The sequence below is a fragment of the Rattus norvegicus genome, chromosome 1, assembly GCF_021556685.1.
Source record: "Rattus norvegicus strain SHRSP/BbbUtx chromosome 1, alternate assembly SHRSP_T2T, whole genome shotgun sequence".
Lineage (NCBI taxonomy): Eukaryota > Metazoa > Chordata > Mammalia > Rodentia > Muridae > Rattus > Rattus norvegicus.
Window position 1 is genome coordinate 78825809 of NC_141534.1, and position 25766 is coordinate 78851574.

The window sequence follows — 25766 nt, forward strand, 5'->3', positions numbered from 1 at the left end:
TGAGCAGGGGCTGCCCCCGAGCCTGCTGTCTGTCTGTGGATCCCTGTCCCTAAATGGACAGCCTTATGTGGCTTCAGTGAGAGAGGATGTGCCTAGTCCAGCAGTGACTTGATGGGGGTGGGGGAGATGATCATACCCAGACGAGTGGTCTCGCCTTCTCAAAAAATGGGGAAGGTAGGATTTGCGTGACGGGGTACTGGGAGGAGAGGAAGGGCTGATACTGAGTTGTAAAGAGAATAAATTAATTTTTAAAAAGAATATTATAAAAAATATTTAAACCCTTCCCCCTTCTTTTTTCTAGTAGTACTTTTTTTTCGTGGCTGATTTAACCTAGGGCTTCAAGCGTGCTAACTAGGCAGGGGCTCTACCATTGGGTTATAGCCCTAGCCCACTTCCTTCCCAGTCTATGTTGGTTCCATAAGGACAAGGATTTTAGTCAGACGGAGTTCACTGTTATGTCCATGGTGTCCACACTAGAGTCTGATATACAGAAGGCACGTGATGAATGATGCGTAAAAAGGTAAGGCAGATAGAAGGTAAACAAACAAATGAGAAAGAAACCCAGCAACATGGGCTCTGAACCACAAAACGACCAGTTTCATTCACTGCTCTAGACAGGGCATCTGCCAGGCCAGCACTGCGCATGCGTGCTCGAGCACTGCCCCCCACCCCCGGGCTAAGGGACCCGGCAGAGCAAGCAGCTCCTGCGCAGCCTGAGTTCTGGTTCTTAAGACCGGAAGGAAAGGAAACGAATTCAGCAGAGACTCTAGGACCCCCCGAAAGCCGCGCCCTGAAAGGCGTTCCCAGCATGCCCTACGCCGCTCCAGTCAAGCGCAGGACTCCACCTCCCAGAGGTCCGTGCGCGGAGCCGCTCCTCAGCCGCGCCTTTGTGAGCTCTACCTGCTCCGCGAGATCGAGCCCCGGCCCCGGCCAGACCTGCCTCGGCGCTGCGCGAGGTGTGACTAGGACTGAGGAGACGCTCGGTGAGGAGCAAGGTACCGTGAGAGAGAATGTGTAGCGGGACCAGAGTGACCCTGAGAGACCACACCACCGTGTATGAGGGGCCTATGATGTAAGGTTGCAACTGTATGAGACTGAGGCTGTGACAGCGGCAACATATGTGACATTATGTGACAGCACCCCATGTGGGGTGGGGGGGTCCTGTGACTGTGAGACTGGATATATCGTGAAACTGAGAGAGGCTTGTGCCAGTGTGTGATAGCGCTGGGGGATGTGTTTGGGGACCTGAGTGAATGTGGCTGAGCCTGCGCGCACTGTGTGAGACTGAGGTGGTTATAATGTGTGTGACAGTATGAGACCACCCACTTGCATGAGGGGACCTGTGATTGAATACTCTGTAAGACTGAAATACTGTGACGATGTGTGTGATTATACTGGGGAGGAGTCGACTGAGTGATGGTGTTAGATCAGATCACTGTATATTAAGGGCTTCTGACTGTGAGACTAAAAACTGCGTGAGACTGAGGCTGTGACATCGTGTGTGACAGTATGTGACGATATAAGGAATCATGTGGGAGAATGTGTTTAGAGACCAAGCCACTTTGTTATGGAGGCCTGGGGCTGAGTGCTTTTTGAGACTGTGCCAATAGCGCTGTCAGGGACTGTGGCAGTTTGTGAGACTAAATACTATGACCCAGAGAGAGAGGGGCTAGGACAGGGTGTGGTACTACGAGACCTTGTCACAGTGTTGAAGGGCCTGTGACAGGGTATGAGACTGTGAGAGGCCATAACAATGTGTGTGACTGTACAAGACGATGCCACCGGGTTCAAGGAGGCCTGTGACAGTGTGTGAATGTGTGAATATCGAGGCCAGGAGAGGCTTTGTATGGGACTGTTGTGCGATAGCACCTTGTGTGGGTGTCCTGTGGCATGGGAGACCATGGTACACTGTAAGAGTCACATTTGACTGTGCCACTGTGTATGTCAGCATGAGGCTGCATTTGGGACTATGTGATACTATTACAATGAGGCTTTTGCTACCGGCCGGGATGGAGCCTGTGACAATGTATGGGCCCGATCCAGTGTCTTCCAGATCCCACAGTCCCTCTGCTGCCCACTCTGTGCAAAGTAGCTTCACTCGATAGCCTATATTGCATCCTTATAAAAAGGGTGGGGACATTAAAAACATCATCACCGGGCTGGAGAGATGGCTCAGCAGTTAAGAGCACTGATTGCTCTTCCAGAGATCCTGAGTTCAAATCCCAGCACCCACATGGTGGCTCACAACCATCTGTAATGAGATCTGATGCCTTCTTCTGGTATGCATGAAGACAGCTACAGTGTACTCATATATATAATAAATTTTAAAAATAAAAAAAAACCATCATCACCTGTACACTATAGATTGCACTCTAGTTTCCAGTTTGGCTCGGTTATTTTCCCAACTGTTGCCTTGTGTATCTTTAATGATGATACACATTCGTGTGTGATATCTGATAATGCCAGTGTTTAATTGCTCAGCCATAAGTGAAAGAGATAACTTAGACATAAAATACATGTTAGGTCCCGGAGCTATGAAGTACGTAGGAAAAGCATGGTTAAGTGTAAGCATACCTCAAATGCATGTCTGTGGAGGGAGGAGAAGGACAGAGGCGTGGTGCTGGGGCTGCAGGGTACACCTGGAACTTACAGTTTCTTTTTTCTGTCCAGCTCTACTTTCTCAGGACATCGACTGGCTCCCAGAAACACAGTCATATATTCTTGAAGCTTTAACGCCATGTCCAAGGTAAGAAGTGTTTCTTATCCCCTGGAATGCCACCTCATTTTTCAGTCAGGCTAAAGCAACATATTGATTTCTGAAATTCAGGAGCCCGGCAAAAATCTCATCTCTCCATTGACTTGCTCTTGTTCTCTGTTGCAAAACAAAAGAAAGTCCCTCAAAGTCTAAGAGCACACTTATCCTCCAGCCAGCATTTGCTTCCTGATTCAGGGACTCGTTCAGCCTCGCCTGTGGGTTCAGTGCTCTTAGGAACTCTAATGAGGCAAAAATACATTCTTGGGATTATGTAAGCTCAAATTGTGGATATTAGAGGTGTTCGTTTGTGACTAGTAGCAAGGAGCTTTTCTCTACAGTCCCGGGTTTGAAAGGAAATAGGAGGGCTTTTGGGTGCCCACCTGAAAAGCCTGAGAGATTTTTAAACAACCCTAGCATACAGGCATATAAAATGGTTAGACAAATCAAACCTCCATTAATATTAAATCATTAAGAATTATTTTAAAACTGGGATACATGTGATTTTTACCATTTATTAAAGGCACACATAGTAATGAGATTAATGTACCTGTTTATTTTTACAAAAACAGTTAAATCTTGGCTTGATTCTGCAGGACATTAAACAGAGTTAATCAGTATCTTTATTTTATAATTGACAATGCTGAGAATTCTGCTTTGTTTAAATATACAGTACAAAATGGCAGAAGTATGTTTAGGGCCTTCTTATAAATTGTTGGAAGTTCTGTTGTAACCCCAAGGCAAAATTCATTTAATGATTTAAAAAATGTATATTGTCTGTGTCTGTGTGCTGTGTCTCCATGTGTTTATGTGCAACATGTGTGTACCTGGTGCAGGTAGAGACCAGAAGAGGGGCATCTAATTCCCTAGAAGAGTAGCTGCACAACTAGAAAAAGTCGTGGGTGCTGGAAACTGAATATAAAAACAGCAAGTGCCCTTAGCCGCTACGCCATCGCTCCAGCTCCCATTTCATGTTTTCTGTTTATTTGTTTGTTTGTTTGTTTTCAGTGAAACAAGTCAGCACCTTAAATGGTGCCTTAGTTTCTTTTCCTGGTGCTATGGTAAAATACTCTGACAAAGCAAATTTCAAAGGAGAGCTTATTCTGGTTCATGGTCTAGTCCATCATGGTGGGGAAATGAAGGGTGGGGAGCTTGAAACCCCCCCCCCATCACATCGTGTACACAATCAGGACACAGAAAACAAGGAAGGCATTCTGTTCATGTTTGCTTGGCTTACGGAGACTCTCGGATCCCAACCAGGGAGCGGTGTCACCTACACCGGGTGATCTTCTCACCTCAAGTAACACAGTCGAAGTAATCTGCCACAGGCATGTTGCTCAGAGGTCCATTTCTAGCTGTGATGGTGTCTTAGTTACTAGTGTGTTGCCGTAAAGAGAAGCCATGATCACCTTTGTGAGTGTTCTATTGCTGTGAAGAGACACCATGACCAAGGCTACACACTTAACTGGGACGTTGCTTATAGTTTCAGAGGGTTAGACTATCATGGTTATAGACTATACATTGCAGCGTGTACTGGTGCAATAGCTAAGAGTTTTATATTCTGATCCATGGGCAACAGAGACAGGGCCTGGTGTGGACTTTGGAAACCTCAAAGCCCACCCCTAATGACACACCTCTTCCAACAAGGCCACACCTCTTTTAATCCTTTCCAAACAGTTTCTGTAACTGGAGACAGGATCTATAGAGGCAACTTTCATTCAAACCACCACTGATGGTTAATGTACGATAGGAATCATCTGGGAAATGTACTTATCTGATGTTTGTTGATGCAGGAAGACATCCACTACAGGCAGCAGTATTCTCTGAAAGGGATCCTAGACTATCTAAATTAGTCTGAGCATCCATAAGTTTCTTAGTGTAGGATGATGTCATTACGCAGGTGAAGGCAGATGTGAAGGCAGACAAGATGAAATGAGGCCTGCGATGGGACAAGAAGGAAGGGAGGCAGAAACAGAGAAGGGAGGGAGAAGACGAGAGAGAGAGAGAGGCTGGAGCGAGGAGCGAGGAGCTGAGAGAACATGGCGGCAGATGTTAAGATTCTTCATAGTTACACGTTGTTATGACTATTCTTAAGGAATGGGTGTATACAGGATTTTGTGTTGTCTAGATGGGCAAATTATATTTTATCAATTGGATCAGAGGATAGCGTGTGATGTGTTCTTTCATGTGGTGACTTAATTAAGTTCAAGAAAGTATATGGTAATGGGACACACCAGGGTGCCATGGAACTGGGACATGTATGTCTGGTGTAGTAACAATGTGCCCTGGGAACTAGATGGGTAGAGAGATTGCTGCCTGGGTCAGAGGGTTCTTGGGGACAGGGTGGAGCTGCTGAGATAAATTAGTGCTAGTTCCAATGGCCCAGTGGAGCTGGAATTATCGAGAGTGTTACCACCAGGGTAAATGCAAGAACGGTTTTATTTTTTGTTTTTTGTTTTTTTACCACAACATCTTAGCTACTGTTCTATTGCTGTGAAGAGACACCATGACCAAAGCAATTTTTATAAAAGAAAGCGTTTAATTGTGGGCTTGCTTATAGTTTCAGAAGTTTAGTTCATCATCATCATGGCGGGGAGCATGGTGGCCCACAGGCAGATATGGCGCTGGAGAAGTTGCTGAGAGTTCTACATCCTGATCTGAAGGCAGGGAGAGAAGAGAGCCACTGGGCCTGTTTGGGCTTTTGAAACCTCAAAACTCTCCCCATTGACACACTTCCTCTGACAAAGCACTACTCAAGTGGCGCTACTCTCCTGGGACTAAGCATTAAAATATATGAACCTATGGGGGTCATTCTGTTTGTTTTGAGACAGGGTTTCTCTGTGTAGCCGTAGCTGTCCTGGAACTCACTCTGTAGACCATGCTGGCCTTGAGCTCAGAGATCTGCCTGCCTCTGCCTTCCAGTGCTGGAATTAAAGCTATCACCTGGCTATGACCATTTCTTTAATGTGGATGCAAGTGACCAGGTATCTCAAGCTCCTACCACTGTTGCTTCTTCCACAGTGGTGGACTGTAACCTTGAACCATGAGCTGAATTAAATCCTTTCCCCTTAAGTTGTTTTTGTCAGGGTACTTATCTTTTTCCTTTATGGTTTATTTATTTTTGTGTATATGAATGTTTTCCCTTCATCTATGTCTGTGTACCACATATGTACCTGGTACCCAAAGCAATCAGAAGAGGGGGTCAAGTTTCCTGGAACTGGACTTACAGATAGTCGTAAGCCACCATGTTGTGAGTTTCCCATGCTGGAAACTGAACTGAACTGAGCCATCTCTCCAGGCCCTTGTCAGGGTATTTTTTAAAATAATAACAAAAGACTGTTATGACACCAAATGATTCTAGAGTCTGTCAAGTTGGCCACACCACACACACACACACACACACACACACACACACACACACACACATGCACACTAAGTCTCTTCTTCCAAAAGAAGTAGAAGAGTTTGATTCCCAGCACCCACAAACATCTGCGACACCAATTCTAGGGGATCTGATGCCCTTTTCTGGTCTCAATGGGCAACAGGCATACACATAACAAACAGACATACATGCAGACAAAACACTCATACACATAAATAAGATACATAAATTTAAAAAATAGTTATCGTCAATAAAGATTGTATCTTAAAGTATTCTTGTTATAAAGAGACTGTAATTGATTGGGTTTTGAAAGTCAAGCCTGGGGGTTGGGGATTTAGCTCAGTGGTAGAGCGCTTGCCTAGGAAGCGCAAGGCCCTGGGTTCGGTCCCCAGCTCCGAAAAAAAGAACCAAAAAAAAAAAAAAAAAAAAAAAAAAAAAAAAAAAAAAAAAAGAAAGTCAAGCCTGGAATGCCAGCAGCAAACCACTGAACTGAAAACGGGACCCTCGTTGAAGGAATCTTAGAAAGGACTAAAAGAGCTTGAAGGGGCTCGAGACCCCATATGAACAACAATGCCAATCAACCAGAGCTTCCAGGGACTAAGCCACTACCCAAAGACTATACATGGACTGACCCTGGGCTCCAACCTCATAGGTAGCAATGAATAGCCTAGTAAGAGCACCAGCGGAAGGGGAAGCCCTTGGTCCTGCTAAGACTGAACCCCCAGTGAACGTGATTGTTGGGGGGAGGGCGGTAATGGGGGGAGGATGGGGAGGGGAACACCCATGTAGAAGGGGAGGGGGAGGGGCTAGGGGGATGTTGGCCTGGAAACCGGGAAAGGGAATAACAATCGAAATGTAAATAAGAAATACTCAAGTTAATAAAAAAGAAAAAGAAAAAAAAAAAGGAAGTCAAGCCTGATAGTCTTTAATTAGTACATTTTCACTTACTGTTATTACTTATAGGTGTACATTTAAACCTAACATTCTCCTGTCTGTTGCCTTGTCTGGATACATCTAATTAATTACACATAATCTCCATAACTTCTTAAGTCTCTATGATAATATGTATCCATTACTTCCTATATAACACTTTTTTTTTCCTGCCCCAGTATATCCTGTTTTCCTCAAGAGGAGTTCTTTGTCATTTAGTATGAATCCCCTGTTACTGTACAGTATGGATTGCAGTGTTACTTATCAGTGTACATATGGTGAATCAGCAGTGGTTGACAGTTTATCAGAAGTCATATACCCCTCGTAAGGAAGCACCAAAGCAAGTATGGCATTACTTGACGTGCATTTTTTAGAATATAAGGTACAGGCCGATGGTGGCTGAAAGAGCCGCAGCTCTGAAGGGAAAGGTATCCAAGAAACACCAGAAAGTCACACCACAGAGAGAGAGAGAGAGAGAGAGAGAGAGAGAGAGAGAGAGAGAGAGAGAGAGAGAGAACCCCTGCTCCAGTGAGAAACAGCAAAGACCTGAACAGAAGACCAGATTTATGTAGGGTTTCTTGGTGGTTGGGGGTGGAGCTTTCCAGGGCGGCCTAGGATTGGTGGGATTTTTGTGATCTGGTTTTGGGTCAAGCTCAGGGATTGGTGCTTTTGATCTTGGGCTTGTGTTACCAGGTACTGGAAATGGCCGTTATAGCAGCTAGAATAGTGGTGGTGGTGGAACGGGTACTTGCACCTTAAGGGACATAGAGTGGCCATACCTGTAAGTCCAGCACTTGGGAGGCTGAGGCAGAAAGACCAAAAGGCCAGCTTGAGAGAAAAAGAGACAGACAGACAGGCAGGCAGGCAGGCAGGCAGACAGACAGACGTACAGAATCTTGGAAAGCTGAGACAGAAGGGTTGTGATTTCAAGTCAGCCCTGAACCTCACACTGAGCTGTCTTTTTAAAAAGTTGGGGTTTTTGCCTCTACAAAGTATGGCCAATTTAGTTAGTGCTGACTCCTCCCTGCTGTGTTGTGTTGTGTTGTGTTGTTTGCTTATTCGTTTGAGACTGGGCAGGGTCACAATGGAGTTTTGAACTCACTACAGCCCAGGTCGTCCTGGAACTCGGGGCATCTGATCTCTGCCTCCTGAGTGCTGGGATTACGGGTGTGTGTGCTGTCTCCAGTTTTAACTGTTTAACCTGTGTGAACCAGAGTGCATTTATATCATTTCAGGACTTGCTGACATTTGAGGATGTGTCTGTAGATTTCACTCAAGAGGAATGGCAACAGCTGAGTGACACACAGAGAGACTTGTACAGGAAGGTGACATTGGAGAACTATAGGAGCCTGGTGTCGCTGGGTAAGGCAGTCTCTACAGAATCCCAAGTCTGTGTTCTGTGAAGTGTCTCTGAGATGCCTCTGGGTTGTTTTACTAAATGTCCCCCTTTTATTAAAAATTTTAAAAATGATATTTAACTCTATCTCTCCCTTTTTCTTTGTGTGTGTGTTTGTTTTTGTGTGTGTGTGTATTTGAGTGTATGTGTGTATATGTGTGTGAGTCTATGTCTATGTCTATGTGTGTATGTGTATATGTGTATGTGTGAATGTGTGTCTATGTGTGTATATCTGTGTATATATACATGCGCTTGTATGTGTGTGTGTTTTATATGTGCGTATGTATATGTGTCTATGTATGTGTATGTGTGTTTGTATGTGTGTGTATGTGTATATGTGTGTGTATATGTGAGTGTGTGTGTATGTGTATATGTGAGTGTGTGAGTGTGTGAGTGTGTGTGTGTGTGTGTGTGTGTGTGTGTTAGGGAGTTGTGTGCACATGCCATTTTATTTGCCCAATTTCTCTGTAGTGCTTCTCAACCTTCCTAATGCTGCAGTTAGTTCTTTAATACAGTTCCTCATGTTGTGGAGACCCCCCCCCATCATAAAATTATTTTTGTTGCTACTTCTTAACTGTAACTTTGCTACTATTATTAATTGTAATGTAAGTATCTGTTTTCTGATGGCTTTAGGTGACCCCTAAATCCTAGAGAGGTCATGACCCTTAGGTTGAGCACCATTGCTCTAGGGGTACACAACTGATAGGAATAGTGAATATATATGTATATGCATATATGTATCCATACTCATATATACTTGCACATATATATGTGCATTTATTAGATATAGGGATTATATATAGGGATTTATTAGATTGGCTAATCCAGCAATAGTTGTCTACCAACCAAAGGTCCAAGGATCCCATAGTTGTTCAGTCCGTGAGGCTGGATATTGCAGCTGCTCTTTAGTATATACCAGAATTCCAAAGAAGCTCTAACGCCAATGAAGAAATGAACATGCCAGAAAGGAAGATCCAAATTAAAAGTGGGTCTTTCCACAGGGCGGTGGTGCCACATGCCTTTAATCCCAGCACTCAGGAGGCAAAGGCAGGCAGGTCTCTGTGAGTTTGTTCATCGAGGCCAGGGTAGTCTACAGAGCAAGTTCCAGGACAGCCAGGGCTACACAGGGAAACCCTGTCTTTAAAAAACAAAAAAACAAACAAACAAAAAAACGCAGGTCTTCCCACTTCAAATGCTTTAACAAAAACAATTCTTCACAGATGTACCCAGCCATGTGGGTTTTAGTTAATTCCACATGTGGTCAAGTTGTCCACCATGAATAACCAACACAGTCAGGAGTAGGGGAACTACTCTGAGGAAATAGCCTGGTCAACCTAGCAAACCTAGTTCCAGAAGTTCAAAGAGAATCCTTCCCCTCACCTCCTAGTTTCTGCTCTCCAAATACGTTACATTTTACAGAATTACAGCTTTTCTTAGACTACTCCTTCTTGTCATTTATTCTAAAGAATATTTCCTATCTTCCTCAGCTCCCACCTATAGTGCCTCTCCTTCCTGATGAGCAGCAAACTTGACTTGATCTCTGAGAGTGGCTAATTCCTCTTCTGTTTCTTGGAAACAGGAATTCCTATTTACAAACCAGTCGTGATCTCATTACTGGAACAAGGAAAAGACCCCTGGATGGTGCAGAAGAAGGGGGCCAGAGACACATGCCCTGGTGAGTGGGGATGAGCCAGGGAGGTGGGTGCCTTTGCAGTAGGTTTTGTTAAAGCATCTGGTCCATTTAGATCAGTGGTTCTCAACCTTCCCAATGCTGCAGTCCTCAAGTTGTAGTTACTCCAAACATAAAATTATTTTTGTTGCTACTCCATAACTGTGATTTTGCTACTATTATGAATCTTAAGGTAAATATCTGTGTTTTCCAACAGTCTTTTTTTTTTTTTTTTTTTTTTTTTTTTTAATTTCCAGAGCTGGGGACCGAACCCAGGGCCTTGCACTTGCTAGGCAAGCGCTCTACCACTGAGCTAAATCTCCAACCTCGTTTTCCAACAGTCTTAAGCCCCTGTGGAAAGTAGGAGTTGGACCCCCCCCCAGGTTGAGAACCACTGGTGTAGCTGGTACTCTGTTGTACTGAGTTTCTGGTTTAGAGTGAGTGAGTTATTAGGTACGCAGCCTGGGGCAGTAAAAGAAGAAAACAGCAATCTTCAGAAAGACATTGGAGCATCAGGTCAGAAGCCAAAATCAGCGGGACCTCCTGATTGACATGGAGGGTCCAAGCAGAGCGCCTCCTGCATGGAGAGTTCTGGTCGGCCGCTCCCACCACAAGCAGTTTTATAACATAGGGTAGACAGTAGCTGCTTTGGGAAGGTGCTTGGGAGTGTTTACCTCCTAGCTGTGTTCAAGGACACAGTGCTTTCTCTCTAGCAGTTCTCTCTCCTTCTCTTCTCATGGTGTTCTTTTATAGGATTTAGTTTTATTTTGTGTGGATGAGTGTTTTGTCTGCATAGTATGTAAGTACACCATGCAATACGTGCAGAGGCCAGAAGAGGGAGCCATGCCTGGATCTGGATTTACTGCCAGTTAAAAATCACTTTCTGGGTGTTGGTACTTAGCTCAGTGGTAGAGCGCTTGCCTAGCAAGCGCAAGGCCCTGGGTTCGGTCCCCAGCTCCGAAAAATAGAAAAAAAAATCACTTTCTGGGTGCTGGGAACTGAACCTAGGGCCTTTGCAAGAGCTGAAAGCACAGTCACCTGTGGAGCCATCTCTCCAGCACCGTGAATATGGTGTTTCTCTTGGAGGCTATTCAGGTTTAAATTGGACAGCCTAGCCTATCCCCAGCCAAGGGGTCTTAGGGGATACTCTTAAGTCATGCGTGCTTAAGTCTGGAATTAGCTTCTTGGTGGGTTTACACAGCATGTGACAAGTTTCTAAAAAATTCATTCATTCTTATTATTATGTGTGTGTGGGTATTTTGCCTGAATGAATGTCTGTGTAACACATGTGTGCACTGCCCACAGAAGGCATCAAAACTAGTTACACCTGGTTGTTACGTACCTCATAGTTGCTTGAGGTCAAACTCAGTCCTCTGGAACAACAGCAAGTGCTGTTAACTACTACGCCATGTCAATTTAAAGACTGAATGTAGGATACATTGTAACATCAAGGCCTGGGAAGAGATGCTGAGCATAAGCCCCTGAGCTACTCTCTCGCTCCCCTATCTCAAAAGATCCTGACAACCCATTTCCCTCTTTCCTGCATCCATTGTCACAACCGGAATCCTTTGGGTTCTTCCCAAGCTTATAAACCATCGGAGACAGCCAAGGCTACACAGAGAAACCCTGACTCGAAATACCAAAGAAATAAGTATAAACCATCACAGAAAAAAAGACAGCACTCTCCAGGTTTGGGTGATGACATGAAATAGAGATAGTCAGAAGAACCTGGGTTGGTAGGAGGAGAGATGAGCTGGGCTAGAGGTATGAAGACCCCCAGAGCGTGTAGCTCAATCTGTACAGTGATTGCCCCGCTTGGTGAAATCCTGGGTCGATCACCAGCACTGCCTAAGCCTGCCATGGTGGTGCACACCTGTAGTCCCAGCATTGGGAAGACAGAGACAGGGGGATCAGGAGTTAGAGTTCACCCTCAGATACATAGTGAGCTCCAGACCAGCCTGGCTCTAGGAGATTCTGTCTTAGACAAGGAGAGAGGCGAAGAAGGGACAGATGAGAGAGAGAGATTATGGGTACAGAAAGCAGACTGCAGCTGAGCTGAAAGGCAGACTTAGAAAGTCGGATTTAGAGACACTAACTGAATGGTACATCTATCCTTAGGGGCTGAGAGGTAACCTCCAATATTGAGGCTTTGTGGGGAAGCAGATGTCTGAGAATTTTCTCGGCATCCTCTTTAGTAAATAGTCTCTTTTCATATAAGTCATCAGGTTTGTGTCCATGAACCTGAGCAAAATAATCTCATAACTTTTTTATATCGATGATAGTTTGTGGTTTTAATTTTTTGTTGGATATACTTAACATTTAGAAATGATGTATTAGGTGGCTAATTCATAAATTCGTTTTATTTTTCGAGATCCAGCACATGGTTTATTTTGTGTTTCTATTCTCTCTTTCAGTTTAGCGTGCTGAGCTCACGCTCTCTTGTTTGGTGATGAAATTGTCCAGGCCTGTGAGATTTCCTCTGTCTCATCAGCTGTCTCCTGTAGGCTCTGTAGATCGTGGATTTTGTTACTATTCTTTCCTATAGTTTTAAGTTTCTCTTTCACTTGAGTTGTTTGTTTTTGTTCTTTCAATTTGGGGTTTCCTCTGTGTAGCCCTGGCTGCCCTAGGGCTATGTAGACGGAGCTGTCCTAGAACTCACAGATATCTCCCTGCCTCTTCTTCCTGGGCGCCACCACTGCCCAGCTCACTCGAGTTGTTTAAAAGATAATGTTAGGGTTCAAGAATCCCTGAAGGAAGACCCCAAACTCAAATAGTATGCAAAGGTGAAGAGTGTTTATTCTGCAGAAATGACCAGCATGCATGGGTCAACCATTTTGCAATATAGTGACCAAGGAGTGTGATCTACTGTGTCAATTTAAAGCCTGTTAGGGGAGGAGTGGGTGACTTTTACCCTTCTTTCCCTTGATTGGTTGGCTCTATCTCCAGGGCCATCGGTGCCTTTATGATTGGTTAGGGCTCTGGGCACTTTCCAGGGTGGCAAAGCATTCTCGGATCGGCTGCCCACAGCTGTGGTTGGCTGACCACAGGTTCCTGGATCTGGGTTCTCACTTCTAGGAAACAGAAACTTAGAGGCCTCGTCTCCCAAACTGCCAGTTTACAACCTGGCATCAACTGGGTTCTGGCTAACTCAGTCCTCTCAATAATTTTCTTGTTTCATTACATTTTGGTCAGATTATTTTATTGTATTTGATCAGATGGTGCTAACATTGTAGACAGTAAACCGCATTCATATAACTCATACAGTCTGAGGCGTTTTGACACCGGTTACGTTATACTAAGTTTAGACATCATGTAGTACCATTTGTAAAATTGCTTCGATTATTTCAGAACATTTGCATTTCATATAAATTTTAGAATGAAAATGAGAATATTTACTCAAAGAGCTTTGTTTGGGACTATGTTTATATATCAGTTGAGAAAGAAATGACATTTAGCCCTGTTAAATTCCAACAACATGTTTTAATTTTCTCTAGTTGGTCATAGGAATATTTTATAATGCCCAGAATAATAGTCCGTTCTTCCTTCTTTCCTGCCTTCCTTCTTTCCCTCCTTTTTTCCTTCCTTTCTTTTTCTTACTATCTTTTTTTCTTTTTTGAGATAGGGTTTCTCTGTGTAGCCCTGGCTGGTCTCAAACTCAGAGAAATGCTTGCCTTTGCCTGCGCCCCCACCTTCTCTCCCCTCCCACCTCACCTCTGCCTCCTGAGCACTGGGATGAAAGGTGTGCCTCACCACCATGCGGCCTCAGTGTGGTGTTCTTACTGCCTTTTGCACTTTTTTCCTGAAGCACTGAGGACTTTCTATGTAGTCATGCCATCTGCGGACATGGGCTGTTTTATTCTCCCTTTCTGCACTTCACCTTGTGTTTCCTGCTATCTTGCAATTGCTCTATAATGTTGAATGGAGGTGGTAAAAGCATATGTCGTTACAGGGCTCCAGTCTAATGAGGATATGTATTCTGTATTCTGTTTTTCACTGTTAAGTGGATTCCAACTGTGGGACTTTTGTCAAGCTATTTAGAAACAGATCCCTTGCTTTGCTAAAAAATTTAACAGTTCAAATACTCATTCTACATTTGTTGAGATGATCATATTTTTTTTTGGCTTGTTTTTTTGGTTTTTTAACTGTTAACATAAAACATAGTGAATGATTTTCCAATGTTAAATCAACCTTCCATTCTTGGATTAATTTTTTTGGATAAAAATTATGCTTCCCGTGTTTCGTTGAGTTTACTTTGCTATGTTTTGTTAAACAGTTTGCATTTATGTTTAGGCACTGCGTTGGTCTCTGGGCTCACTCGTGATCTCTTCGTCTGGCTTTCTTTTTTTTTCTTTTTTTTTTGGGGGGGGGCTTTGGGGGGGGCTGGGGACCGAACCCAGGACCTTGCGCTTCCTAGACAAGCGCTCTACCACTGAGCCAAATCCCCAACCCCCTTCGTCTGGCTTTCTTATAACGATAATGCTGGGCTTGTGAAAACAATTCAGAGTCCTATCATCTTCTCCTTCAGAAAAAGCTTCATGCTATTATATTCTTTCCCCCTTAAATCTTTGGTGGAATCCACTAATGAAAACATATGTAGGAAGCAGAGTCAATGACTATAGGATTATTTTTTGATCCAATTTTTCTTGCTTCAGCTTTGGTAAGGGTTTTTCTTCCAAGAGATTGTGCATTTCAGTATGAGTTATCTACTTTATCAACTTATGTTTATAAAATTATCTTCTTAGTTTTATAGATTATAATTAACTTATTTCGCTCTTATGTTGCCAATTTTTCTCTCTTTTTTTAGATTTTATTTATGTTATTCATATGAGTACACTGTTGCTATCTTCAGACACACCAGAAGAGGGCATCAGATCCCATTACAGATGGTTGTGAGCCACCATGTGGTTGCTGGGAATTGAACTCAGGAGACCTCTGGAAGGGTAATCAGTGCTCTTAACCACTGAGCTATTTCTCCAGCCCAATTTTTCTCTTTTTTAATATAATGTTTTTTTAACATTTTATTTACTTCATGGGCATGTGTGTAGGCACACACATGATACAGAATGTGTATGGAGGCCAAAGACAAATCTCAGGAGTTGGTTCTTTCCTTTTACAGTGTGGGTTCTGGAGATCAGCTTTGGGTCATCAGGTTTAATGGCAATCCCTTTATGCCCTGAGCCATCTTACAAACCCTCCTGTTTTCATAATTAGTGGTCTTTATTAACTAATTTTGGCTTTACTGTCTCTGTTCATTGTGGCTACTTTGTTATTTCCTCACTTAGTGTGGTGGTTTTAATCTCTTTGGTCCAGGGCGTGGCACTATAAGGAGGTGTGCCCTTGCTGGAGTAGGTGTGGTCTTGTTGAAGTAGGTGTGGCCTTATTGGAGGAAGTCTGTCATTGTGGGCATGGGCTTTAAGACCCTCCTCCTAGTTGCCTGGAGATCAGTCTGCTCCTGGCTTCCTTGGGATGAAGATATAGAAGTCTCAGCTTCAGCAATGTGCCTCCTGCCTGGATGCTGTCATGTTCCTGCCTTGATAATGGACTGAACCTCTAAACCTGTAAGCCAGCCCCAATTAAATGTTGTCCTTATAAGAGTTGCCTTGGTCATGATGTCTGTTCACAGCAGTAAAACCCTAACTAAGACACTTTTCTACTACGTCTATTAAGATGCTTCTCTACTTCCTGTGGGCTTATGTTGGCCTTTTCTTCTGAGGTAGCCCCTCAAGGATTTTGTGTTTGGTTGTTCTTGTTGTTGTTCTTGTTGTTGTTGTTGTTAATTGTAAGCATTTAAATTACAACTGGTCTTAATACTCTGATAGTTAGTACATGCCAGCTATCATAATGCCTCTTAAAAATAATTCTTCTGAGGTTAGAGAACAACCCTCTCTGATTTCAGTCAGTCCTTGAAATTTATCGCGACACATTTTTCTTATGACCCATGAAAAACCCTGACTTATTGAACACACCATAAATACCTATTGGACAGTTGTTAGATGTATTTATATTGATAGAGAGTAGGATATGGTAGTCAATTCGGATGAGACTCTGCATTTACTAATCTTGGCCAAGATTTATCAATTTCGAAGACCCTGTTCTCAAAACACACAAAAAGGTAATGTTGGGCCACTGAGCTAGCTCATCAGGGAAAGGCATTTACCACCAAGCCTGATGACCTGAATTCTGTACTCAGGTCTGACATGGTAAAAGGAGAGAGAGAACCAGCTCCCACAAGTTGTCTTCTGACCTCGACACAAATGTCATAACATTCACTTATGTGCACACATTAAATAAATGTAGCTTTAAAAAGAAGTAACCTAATTGGGGATGGATAAGGGTAAGACAAAGTAACTTGTACTAAATAAAAGCAAGCGATTTGATAGAAAAGTATGTTTTCAGGAAGGCATGTTGGTTTCAGGAACCAACTGAGATTTTATATTTAGTTAGGACTTATTACAAAGAAAATTGTTTTCAGAAACACCTTTCCTAGAATGTAAAGATTAACCATAAAGTTTAATGACCCACCAGTCAGCCAGCATGCATTGAGGTCTGGGTATCCAGTGGGGGCACTTCAGCTACACGCGTGACATTCTAAAATTGACTTTTAACTTGAGAGAGGAAGAGAAGATGTTTGAAGATTATATTATTAACTCAGATGTAAGATCTTAATTGTCTCTAGATTTTAATTAATTAATTTTTAAAAAGACAATTGTGATTTTAGATGACCTCTAATATTTTTATTTTCTAAATTATATTTCATGGTTATGTATGATTAATTTAATTGACTACCTTCCTTCCTTCCTTCCTTCCTTTCTTTCTTCTTTTCTTCCTTTCTTTCTTTCTTTTTGAAGAAGTAGTCTCACTATATAGCTCTGGCTATCCTGGAACTCACTATGTAGACCAGGCTGGCCTCAAACTCACAGGGAAGGGCCTGCCTTTGCCTTTCAAGTACTGGGATTAAAAGTGTGTGCCCCTGCACCTGGACCGAGTGCCTTTCCTAATTTAATTTTTTTTTCTTTTTTTCAGAGCTGGGGACCGAAACCAGGGCCTTGCGCTTGCTAGGCAAGCGCTCTACCACTGAGCTAAATCCCCAACCCCCTAATTTAATTTTTAAGGTGCATTAAGAGATGTTAAATCTTTTCATTTCTTTTGTATTTTACCTTCTCTGAGCACTTTCTTTTCTTCTTATGAATGAATCTTACAACATCTATTTTCTTGGTATCTTTCAGATTGGGAGTATGTTTTCAAAAGCACTGAATTTATATCAAAGCAAGATATCTATAAAGCATCTGCCAAAGTCCTGACAATGGGGAGAAGCCATTTTAGTTCCAGATTTGACTGTTCCAATTTGAAAGAAAACCATGAAAGTAAAGACTGGTTTAAGAACAGGTTGGGAGGTCAGGAGGTGTGTTCCAGTCAATCACTTATCACTCATAAAGAAGTCCCTGAAAATCAAAGTAGTGTGTGCAATCCATCTTGTCAAGCCTTCCATCAGGATGCAATACTAGATACACCCCAAAGTTTCTCTACCAAAGAAAGAATAGATCAGAGTGAACCACAAAAGAGAAGTTACCGGAAAAAGCCCATTGAAATGAAACACAAGAAGGTCCACGTCGAAAAGAAAATCCTGAAGTGTACTGAATGTGAAAAAGTCTTTAATCAGAGCTCGTCCCTTACTCTCCATCAGAGAATTCATACCGGAGAGAAACCCTACGCATGCGTCGAATGCGGGAAAGCCTTCAGCCAAAGCGCCAACCTAGCGCAACACAAGAGAATACACACCGGGGAGAAGCCTTATGAATGTAAAGAGTGTAGGAAAGCCTTCAGCCAGAACGCACATCTTGCTCAGCATCAGAGAGTTCACACTGGAGAGAAGCCTTACCAGTGTAAAGAGTGTAAAAAAGCCTTCAGCCAGATCGCCCACCTGACTCAGCATCAACGGATTCATACGGGAGAGCGACCTTTTGAATGTATCGAGTGCGGAAAAGCGTTTAGTAACGGTTCATTTCTTGCTCAGCATCAGAGAATTCATACGGGCGAGAAACCGTATGTGTGCCATGTGTGTGGGAAAGCTTTTAGTCACCGTGGATACCTAATTGTACATCAGAGAATCCATACTGGGGAGAGACCGTATGAATGTAAAGAATGTAGGAAGTCCTTCAGCCAGTACGCACACCTTTCTCAACATCAGCGAGTGCATACTGGAGAAAAGCCTTACGAATGTAAAGTGTGTAGGAAGGCGTTCAGCCAGATTGCTTACCTTGATCAACATCAGAGGGTTCACACTGGAGAGAAACCCTACGAATGTGCCGAATGTAGAAAAGCCTTCAGCAACAGTTCATCGCTCGCACAGCATCAGAGAAGCCACACCGGAGAGAAACCCTACATATGTAAGGAATGTAGGAAAACATTTAGCCAAAATGCAGGCCTTGCTCAACATCAAAGAATCCATACTGGAGAGAAACCTTACGAATGTAATATTTGTGGGAAAGCCTTTAGTTATAGTGGATCTCTTACCCTACATCAGAGAATTCATACCGGAGAGAGACCTTATGAATGTAAAGACTGCAGGAAATCTTTCAGGCAGCGTGCGCACCTTGCTCACCACGAGAAAGTCCATACTATGGAGTCACTCTTGTCCCTTTCTTCTCCATCACCCTCTATATCCAGTCAGTTGCCAAGGACTCTCAGTTTTATCTCCTAAATCTGACCCAAATCTGACCCATTGGAACCATTTATATTACCTCATCCTTGTCTTCTATGTATTATCTGTTGTGTGTGGGAAAGTGCAACGGCTTTCTGGAGAATTCACCCAGGCCTCTTGTCAGTTTCCACACCAGCCAAACTTTAAAAAAAAAAAATTGGTCATATTATTTATCCCTCATTAATTGAAATTCCTTTCCAACATCTAAAAGTTTGTAGGGAAAAAGTACACAGTCCTTAAGGTGTAGCACCTAGCAGGCTACCTTGTCCTCAGAACCTTGCTTTAAACTACCAGTTAAAGCCTTTATGTCACTATTCATATCTCTCTCTCTCCCTCTCTGTCTCTCTCTCTCTCCCTCCCTCCCTCCCTCCCTCTCTCCCTCCCTCCTTCCCTCCCTCCCTCCCTTCCTCTCTTCATACAGAATTAAAACAGATCTAGGTTTTATCATTGCTTTTCCATCTTCTATCCTTAATTTCAGGAGAGTATCTGGTCCTTTGTAACCTTCAGTCTTATTTACACTATGGGACTAATAATGGTTCTACCTCAGAAGCAACTGGGAGAAATAAATAATGCATGTAGATTTCTTAGCAGAGTGCCTAGCATAAAATAATATTAATCTAAAATAAAAATATGATATAACAAGAAGAGCTGATTATTTTAATTATAAAGAAGCAAAAAATAGACCTGGGGCATTATAACATTTTTATAATTAGAAATAATAAAGTTGGAGACTGAGGGTGTAGTGTCCCGCACGACCTCGCCAGCAAGAATACACGGGGACACACGGATCCTTACTGCAGCTAAACGTTTATTGAATCTTAAAGAGAGGCCCGGGGCGCCGGCATGGCACGGCTTATATACACCCTAGCACGGCGCATCCACACCTGATTGGTCGCTTACCCATGATCTCATTAGGCACGCCCCAGAGTGGGCAAAGACCTGGCACGAAGGCACTCTTGCACATGTGCACACAGTTAACTTCCTGAAAGGAAGTCAGCTGGCGCGGCGGAGGCCAGTGCCATCTTGTAATGGCAAAGCTATTCCGGCCTTCCACGTGGGGCGCAGTGGAAGCCAGCGCCTTCTTGTGGTGGCGAATGTTATTGCGGCCCTCTACAGTGTAGCTCAGTTTATAAAGTGCTTACTTAGAGTACACAAAACCCTGGGTTCGGTCCCCAGCACCACATAATCTGGGTTCAAGGTTATCCTTGGCTATATAGTAAGTTCAAGGCCAGCCTGGGCTACATGAGACCCTATCTGAAAATATATATACTATCTGGGTGACATCTAATGCAATTGGACTTACATTGGACTGGTGATAGAGGGAAACATGTTAGCTTCTATATTAGGATTAATATGTAAATATATCACTGGATAAGAAAAATGATTATTCAAGTTCTATAAATCCACATTTGCTTTACTTTTTAAAACAAATCACTTGGGCTGGAGATATGCCTCAGCGGTTAGGACAACTGACTGCTCTTCCAGAGGTTCTGAGTTCAATTCCCAGCATCCCCATGGTGGCTCACAACCATCTGTAATGAGATCTGATGCCCTCTTCTAGTGTACAGTGTACTCACATAAAGTAAATAAACCTTTAAAAAAGAAAAAAAACAAATCTTCTGAGGTAGAATTTACTGAGAGATATTCATTCATATATATATATATACATATATATATTACATATATACACATATATACATATATATATGTGTGTTTATACATATATATGTGTATGTATGTAATATATATATACATATATATATATGCAAACCAGATACTTAATAAAGCAGAAAATCTAATCAGTAACCAGTGAACTAGAGCACTAACTAAGATGTACCATAATTTAGGCCTAAAAACACATCTTCAGGCAGGCATGGTGGTACACACCTTTAATCTTGGCACTCTAGACACAGGCAGGTAGATCTCTGTGAGTTTGAGGTATGTTCAAGGCACTCAAGGCTACACAGAGAAACCCTGTTTCAAAATAACAAAAACAAACCCCACATTCTCCAGTTACGTTTTTAAGTGTGTGTGTGTGTGTGTTTACACGTGTGTACACGTGTGTACATGGAAAGCCAGAGGAAGGTATTAGATCTCCTGGAGCTGGAGTTCTACCTGTGGATGAGCCACTAGATGGGAAAGCTGTATTCTTAACCACTGAGTCATCTCTGTACCCTACATCTGTTCATTGAAAGGGCTCAAGACTTGTGAAATGTTTTCTGTCCAGAATGGAATGAACTTGGGACCAAATAACAGACAGATAACCCAAATGTGCCCAAAATTTAAACCAAACTAGCACACTTTTCAGGAACTCAGTTCAAAGAAGAAATCAGGGGAAACAGGAAATACTTTGAACTGAGTCATCTGTAAATATAGCAAGTCGGAATTTGCTGGATGCGGCTCACGTGGTACTTAGAATACAACATCTCACGGCTGCTCTAAAAGATCTCGAGTCAACTTTAGTTTGCACCTGAACAACTTAGAAAAGGAAGAGCGATGACACCCATGGCCTAAGAGCAGACACTACGGTTTGCCGAGATGGCTCAGTGGTTAAGAGCACTTGCTTTGCAGTGGGCCTGAGTTCAGTTCTCAGTATCCACATGGTGGCTCACTACCACCTGTAACTCCAGTCCCAGGGCTTCTGATGCCCTCATCTGGCCTCCTTGAACATGCGTGCAAGTAGTGTACGTATAGACATGCAGACGCTCATGTGCATAACATACTAAAACATTTTTTCTATAAAAAGAACAGGAACTACAGAAAGAAAGAAGGCTAGGAGTGTGTCTTGATGGCAGAGTATCAGCTAGTATATATGAGGGAGGCCCTGTCACTCCCTGTCACCTGTGAGGGCGCGCGCATGCGTGCGCACACACACACACACACACACACACACACAAACACACACATGTGCACGCGTGTGGATGGAAATCAAATAGAAATTCAAACCAAAAACTGATTCTTTGAGAATGTCCATAAAACTAATAAGCCATTTATGCATATTCAAAATGGAAAGAATATATATTGCCAGTGCCTGGGATTATAACAATTCATTTTGTTAAAATACATATCGCTAATGTCCAGGATTATAACAACTCCCTTTAAAAAGCATTGGCTCCATGCCTAGTCCCACAAGTCCCTGTAAAGGAGCCTAGAGGCCTCTCCATTATCTTAAACCTGCACTCACCTTGGATTCCAGGAACAACAGTGTGATTGATATTTTTATGGCGTTTGGGAAATGGCTCAGTCATGTGCCTTCCATGCAAGTGTGAGGACCTGAGTTTAGACTCCCAGCGCCCATGTGCAAGCTTGGTGTAGCACCGTGTCAGCCCATAACCACAGCACTGCAAATGCAGAGGCAGATAGATCCTATTGACTCATCGGCCTATCTAAATTGATGAGCTCCAAGCTCAGTGAGAGAATCTTTCTCAAAGATAACGGACCATCACTATGGCTCAGCCCATAAAGCCTTTGCTACACTAGCCTGGTGACCTGAATTCAAGCTTCAGAACCTATGGAAAGGTGGGAGCAGGAAATCTACTTCCCACAGTTGTCCTCTAACCTCCATATTAGCATCATGACACACATCTCCCTCACATGACGAATACATATATACTGAGATCACCTGATACCAACCTCCAAAAACATGCTCCTTCTGGTGTACACATACTCCCTACACACACATGCACATGCACACATTTTTTTTCTGACAAAGGGTGAAAATTAACCCCATATGATGGTGAGGTTGTACCCTGGTCCAAGAATAATCATCTTAGATGTTTCCAAGCACTAGCTCTGGCTTCCCCTTTGCATCCTAGTCTACATGATCTTGACTGAAAGAATTCAAACAAGACACAAACAGCAAAGTGTGGGTAACAGGTGTCTGTTAACGGGCAAATTACAGCATTTCCAAAAGGGACATTGTGGGTGAGAGTAGACAGTAGCCACAGAAATCTAAGCAGTGTTTATATTATTTCTATTGTCTCTAGAACAGAAAGTTTTCCCAAGTCATTTTTCAACCTGGGTGATTGACAGGCTCATTGGGTTAACTCCTAAGGAAAGAAATAATGGTATATTAACCCTTGTTCTGTACCAGCTGTCTTCGGGTTTAATTGCTGTGCACAGACAGCATGATCAAAGCAACTCATTTAAAGGACAATATTTAATTGGGGCCGGCTTACAGTTTCAGAAATTTAGGCCATTATCATCATGGCAGGAAGCATGGCAGAGTGCAGGCAGATATGGTGCCAGAGGAAGGGAGAGTTCGACATCTTGAGCCACAGGCAGCAGAAGGGGACTGTATTCTGTTGGCAGGCAAAAGACTATTACACTAGGCATAGCTTGAGTTCATATATGAGACCTGAAAGCTCACCTCCATAATGACACATTTCCTCCAACAAGGCCACAACTCCAACAAGACCATATCTCATAATAGATTCCTTATGGGTCAAGCATTCAGACACATGAATCTATGGGGGCCAAATTCAGAATGTCATACCTTTACTTAAGGACAGAGATATGACTCCAGTCCCACCACATGATCAAAAATCAGAGTCCTACATTCTGTTTTCTGGTTTTACAAGTTGCTGCTACAGAGGGTTGTGTCCACCCTCAACAACTTTAAGCCTGCTAACACCTCACTAGCAACCTAGTATTACGGGGACAGCACTGCTTCCCCCAAGTAATGATAATAACTTCCTGGAACCACTCTGTAGAGCCGTGTTGTATGATGGATTTTCCTGGTGAGAAGCAACACACACGCACATGCTCACACACACCTACTCATCCCAGAAAGGGAACCTACTACAGATCAAAGTAATGATCACGTCAAAGTCCAACTTGGTCAGCCAATGAGTTGTTTTTTTTTTTTAATTTGTACTTTATGTTTATGGGTGTTATGTCTACGTGGATGTCTAGTGCCTGAGGAAGCCAGAAGGTGTCAGATCCCCTGGAACTAAATTTATAGATGGTTGTGAGCCATCATGAGGGTGCTGGGAGTTTCTTACTGGGGTTCCTAACAGGAGTACACATGAGGGGTTACTTACAAGAGTAGGGATTACAGACATGGGTGCTACCATTTCTGATTTTAACATAGGTTCTTGAGGTGGCCAGGCTTTTGTGGAAAGTGCTTTACCCGTGTTATCTCCCCAGCCTTGGTGATTTTATTTAGAAGTGTATGGGTGGTTTGGCCTGCATGTTTGTGCACCACATGTGCCTTGTATCTTGGAGGCCAGAAGAGGGCATCAGATCCCCTCTAGAACTGAAGCTGTGTATTCTGGAAGAGCACCAAGTGCTCTCAATCACTGAGCCATCTCTCCAGGCTCCTACCTTTCGTTGGTTTTGTTTTGTCGACTAGGAACTATCTATGTAGCAGTCCAGGCTGATTTTGAACTCATAAAGGTCCCCCTACTCCTGCCGCCTGAGTTCTGGGATTAAAGGCATGCACCATTCCTGGCTGTATTTTACTTTTTGAGATGGTCTCTCAGTGAATCTGGCATTCGCCCTTTCAGCTATTCTATCTAAACAGCAAGCTCCCCCAACCCAGCTGTCTCCACCTTGCAGAATTGGAGTTACAGACATTTGCAGCTATGCCTGGCTTTTAAATAGGTGCTGGAAATCTGAATTTAGGTCCTCATGCTTGTGTTTGGAGAGGGGTGTACCATGCCATGTAGCTTGACAACCGGGGAGGTAGCTAAACACGATTTATTTATTTATTTATTTATTTATTTATTTATTATTAATTTATTTATTTATGAAAACATACATGGGTAGCTCAAGCCGAGCAGGGATCTGGTTGCTTCTATTGGCTCATTATCATTTAATTTGCACCTCTATAAGTCAACTTATGTCCACTGAGATTATGTGTTCTTGGAAACCGGCCCCTTTACTATAACCTCTCTTTTTTTTTTTTTCCTGTTGGAATTGAACCCAGGGTCTCACCACATGCTCGGCAATTACTCTAGAACCCCTTTATCCCCTTTCCCATGTTTCAGCTTTTTGAGTGTTTATACTACTATCCCCACCATCACTACACACAAAACACCATTCTATACTGAATGTATGTATTTAAGGTACATTTCAGGTAGTTCAGTCTTATATATTCTTTTTAAAGATTACATCGGTGTGTGTGTGTGTGTGTGTGTGTGTGTGTGTGTGTGTGTGTGTGTACAACCGGCAGGAATTGCTTATCTCCTTTCACCATGTGAGTTCCAGGATTTGAACTCAGGTCCACCAGACTTGTAGCTTTGTCATTTGAGGCGTCTCAATTGAGAACTGCCCAGATCAGACTACAGGCATGTCTTCTGTGGAGAATGGTCTTCGACTATAAAATGAGGTCTGTGGGTACCATCATTCTCTGGGCCAGTTGTCCTGAGGTATGTGCTGCAGCTAAGCAGGAGCTTGAGAACCAGTCAGAAAACACCTCCAGGTTCTGCCTTCTGAGTTCCTACCCTGACTTCTCAACAACGATCTGTTCCCTGGACGTGTAAGCCAAACAAACTCTACTCCGGAGTTGTTTTTAGTTAATATTTGACCACAGCAGACAGAGTGGAAATCAGAATACACGTGCTCCACTATGACTGAGACATATCGCAGATCGCATCCTCTTAGGGATACTATTGATCTGGAACCAAGAGAGAGGACTTGGCAAAGCATAAAGATTTGGACAGAGGTGAGGGGTGTAGAAGAAGAGAAAAATGTCCCTCTCCTCGAATCTTCTCTATGCCGTTCCTCATACTTGCTACAGTGATTTTATTTTTGTTTACGTATCTGAAAATTTAACATTTCAGCTGCGTTTACCCTGCTTGCAAGTTTAACTTCTGTATCTTTCGGTTGCTTTCTTTCTTGTATTAGAATTTTTATTGCTGAGACAATATACCTGAGTAAAACAAGTATTTATTTTGGGTTTAGTTCATCATAGCAGGGCAGGCAGCTCTCTTG

General features: G+C 43.0%; 1 protein-coding gene across 2 annotated transcripts; it reads left to right on the forward strand.

Moving 5' to 3' along the window:
* The first annotated feature begins 667 nt into the window (after nucleotides 1-667).
* On the forward strand, nucleotides 668-19475 carry Zfp583 (zinc finger protein 583). Of its 2 annotated transcripts, none has more exons than XM_087581269.1 (5): nucleotides 668-995; nucleotides 2671-2746; nucleotides 8300-8426; nucleotides 10040-10135; nucleotides 17356-19475. In XM_087581269.1, the coding sequence occupies exons 2-5, from the start codon at nucleotides 2738-2740 to the stop codon at nucleotides 18828-18830; spliced, it is 1707 nt and encodes a 568-aa protein (XP_087437395.1). In that variant the 5' UTR covers nucleotides 668-995; nucleotides 2671-2737; the 3' UTR covers nucleotides 18831-19475. The 2 variants fall into 2 exon arrangements, with proteins under 2 accessions (XP_087437395.1, NP_001128081.2); NM_001134609.2 differs by having other exon boundaries at nucleotides 851-995; nucleotides 2685-2746.
* The last annotated feature ends 6291 nt before the right edge of the window (nucleotides 19476-25766 follow it).

What these genes read in the sequence shown, in the direction of transcription:
- Zfp583 (XM_087581269.1), top strand. An exon ending in TAGGAGCCTGGTGTCGCTGG is followed by an intron (nt 8,427 to 10,039) that starts GTAAGGCAGTCT and finishes TCTTGGAAACAG; the next exon opens with GAATTCCTATTTACAAACCA. An exon ending in GGCCAGAGACACATGCCCTG is followed by an intron (nt 10,136 to 17,355) that starts GTGAGTGGGGAT and finishes GGTATCTTTCAG; the next exon opens with ATTGGGAGTATGTTTTCAAA.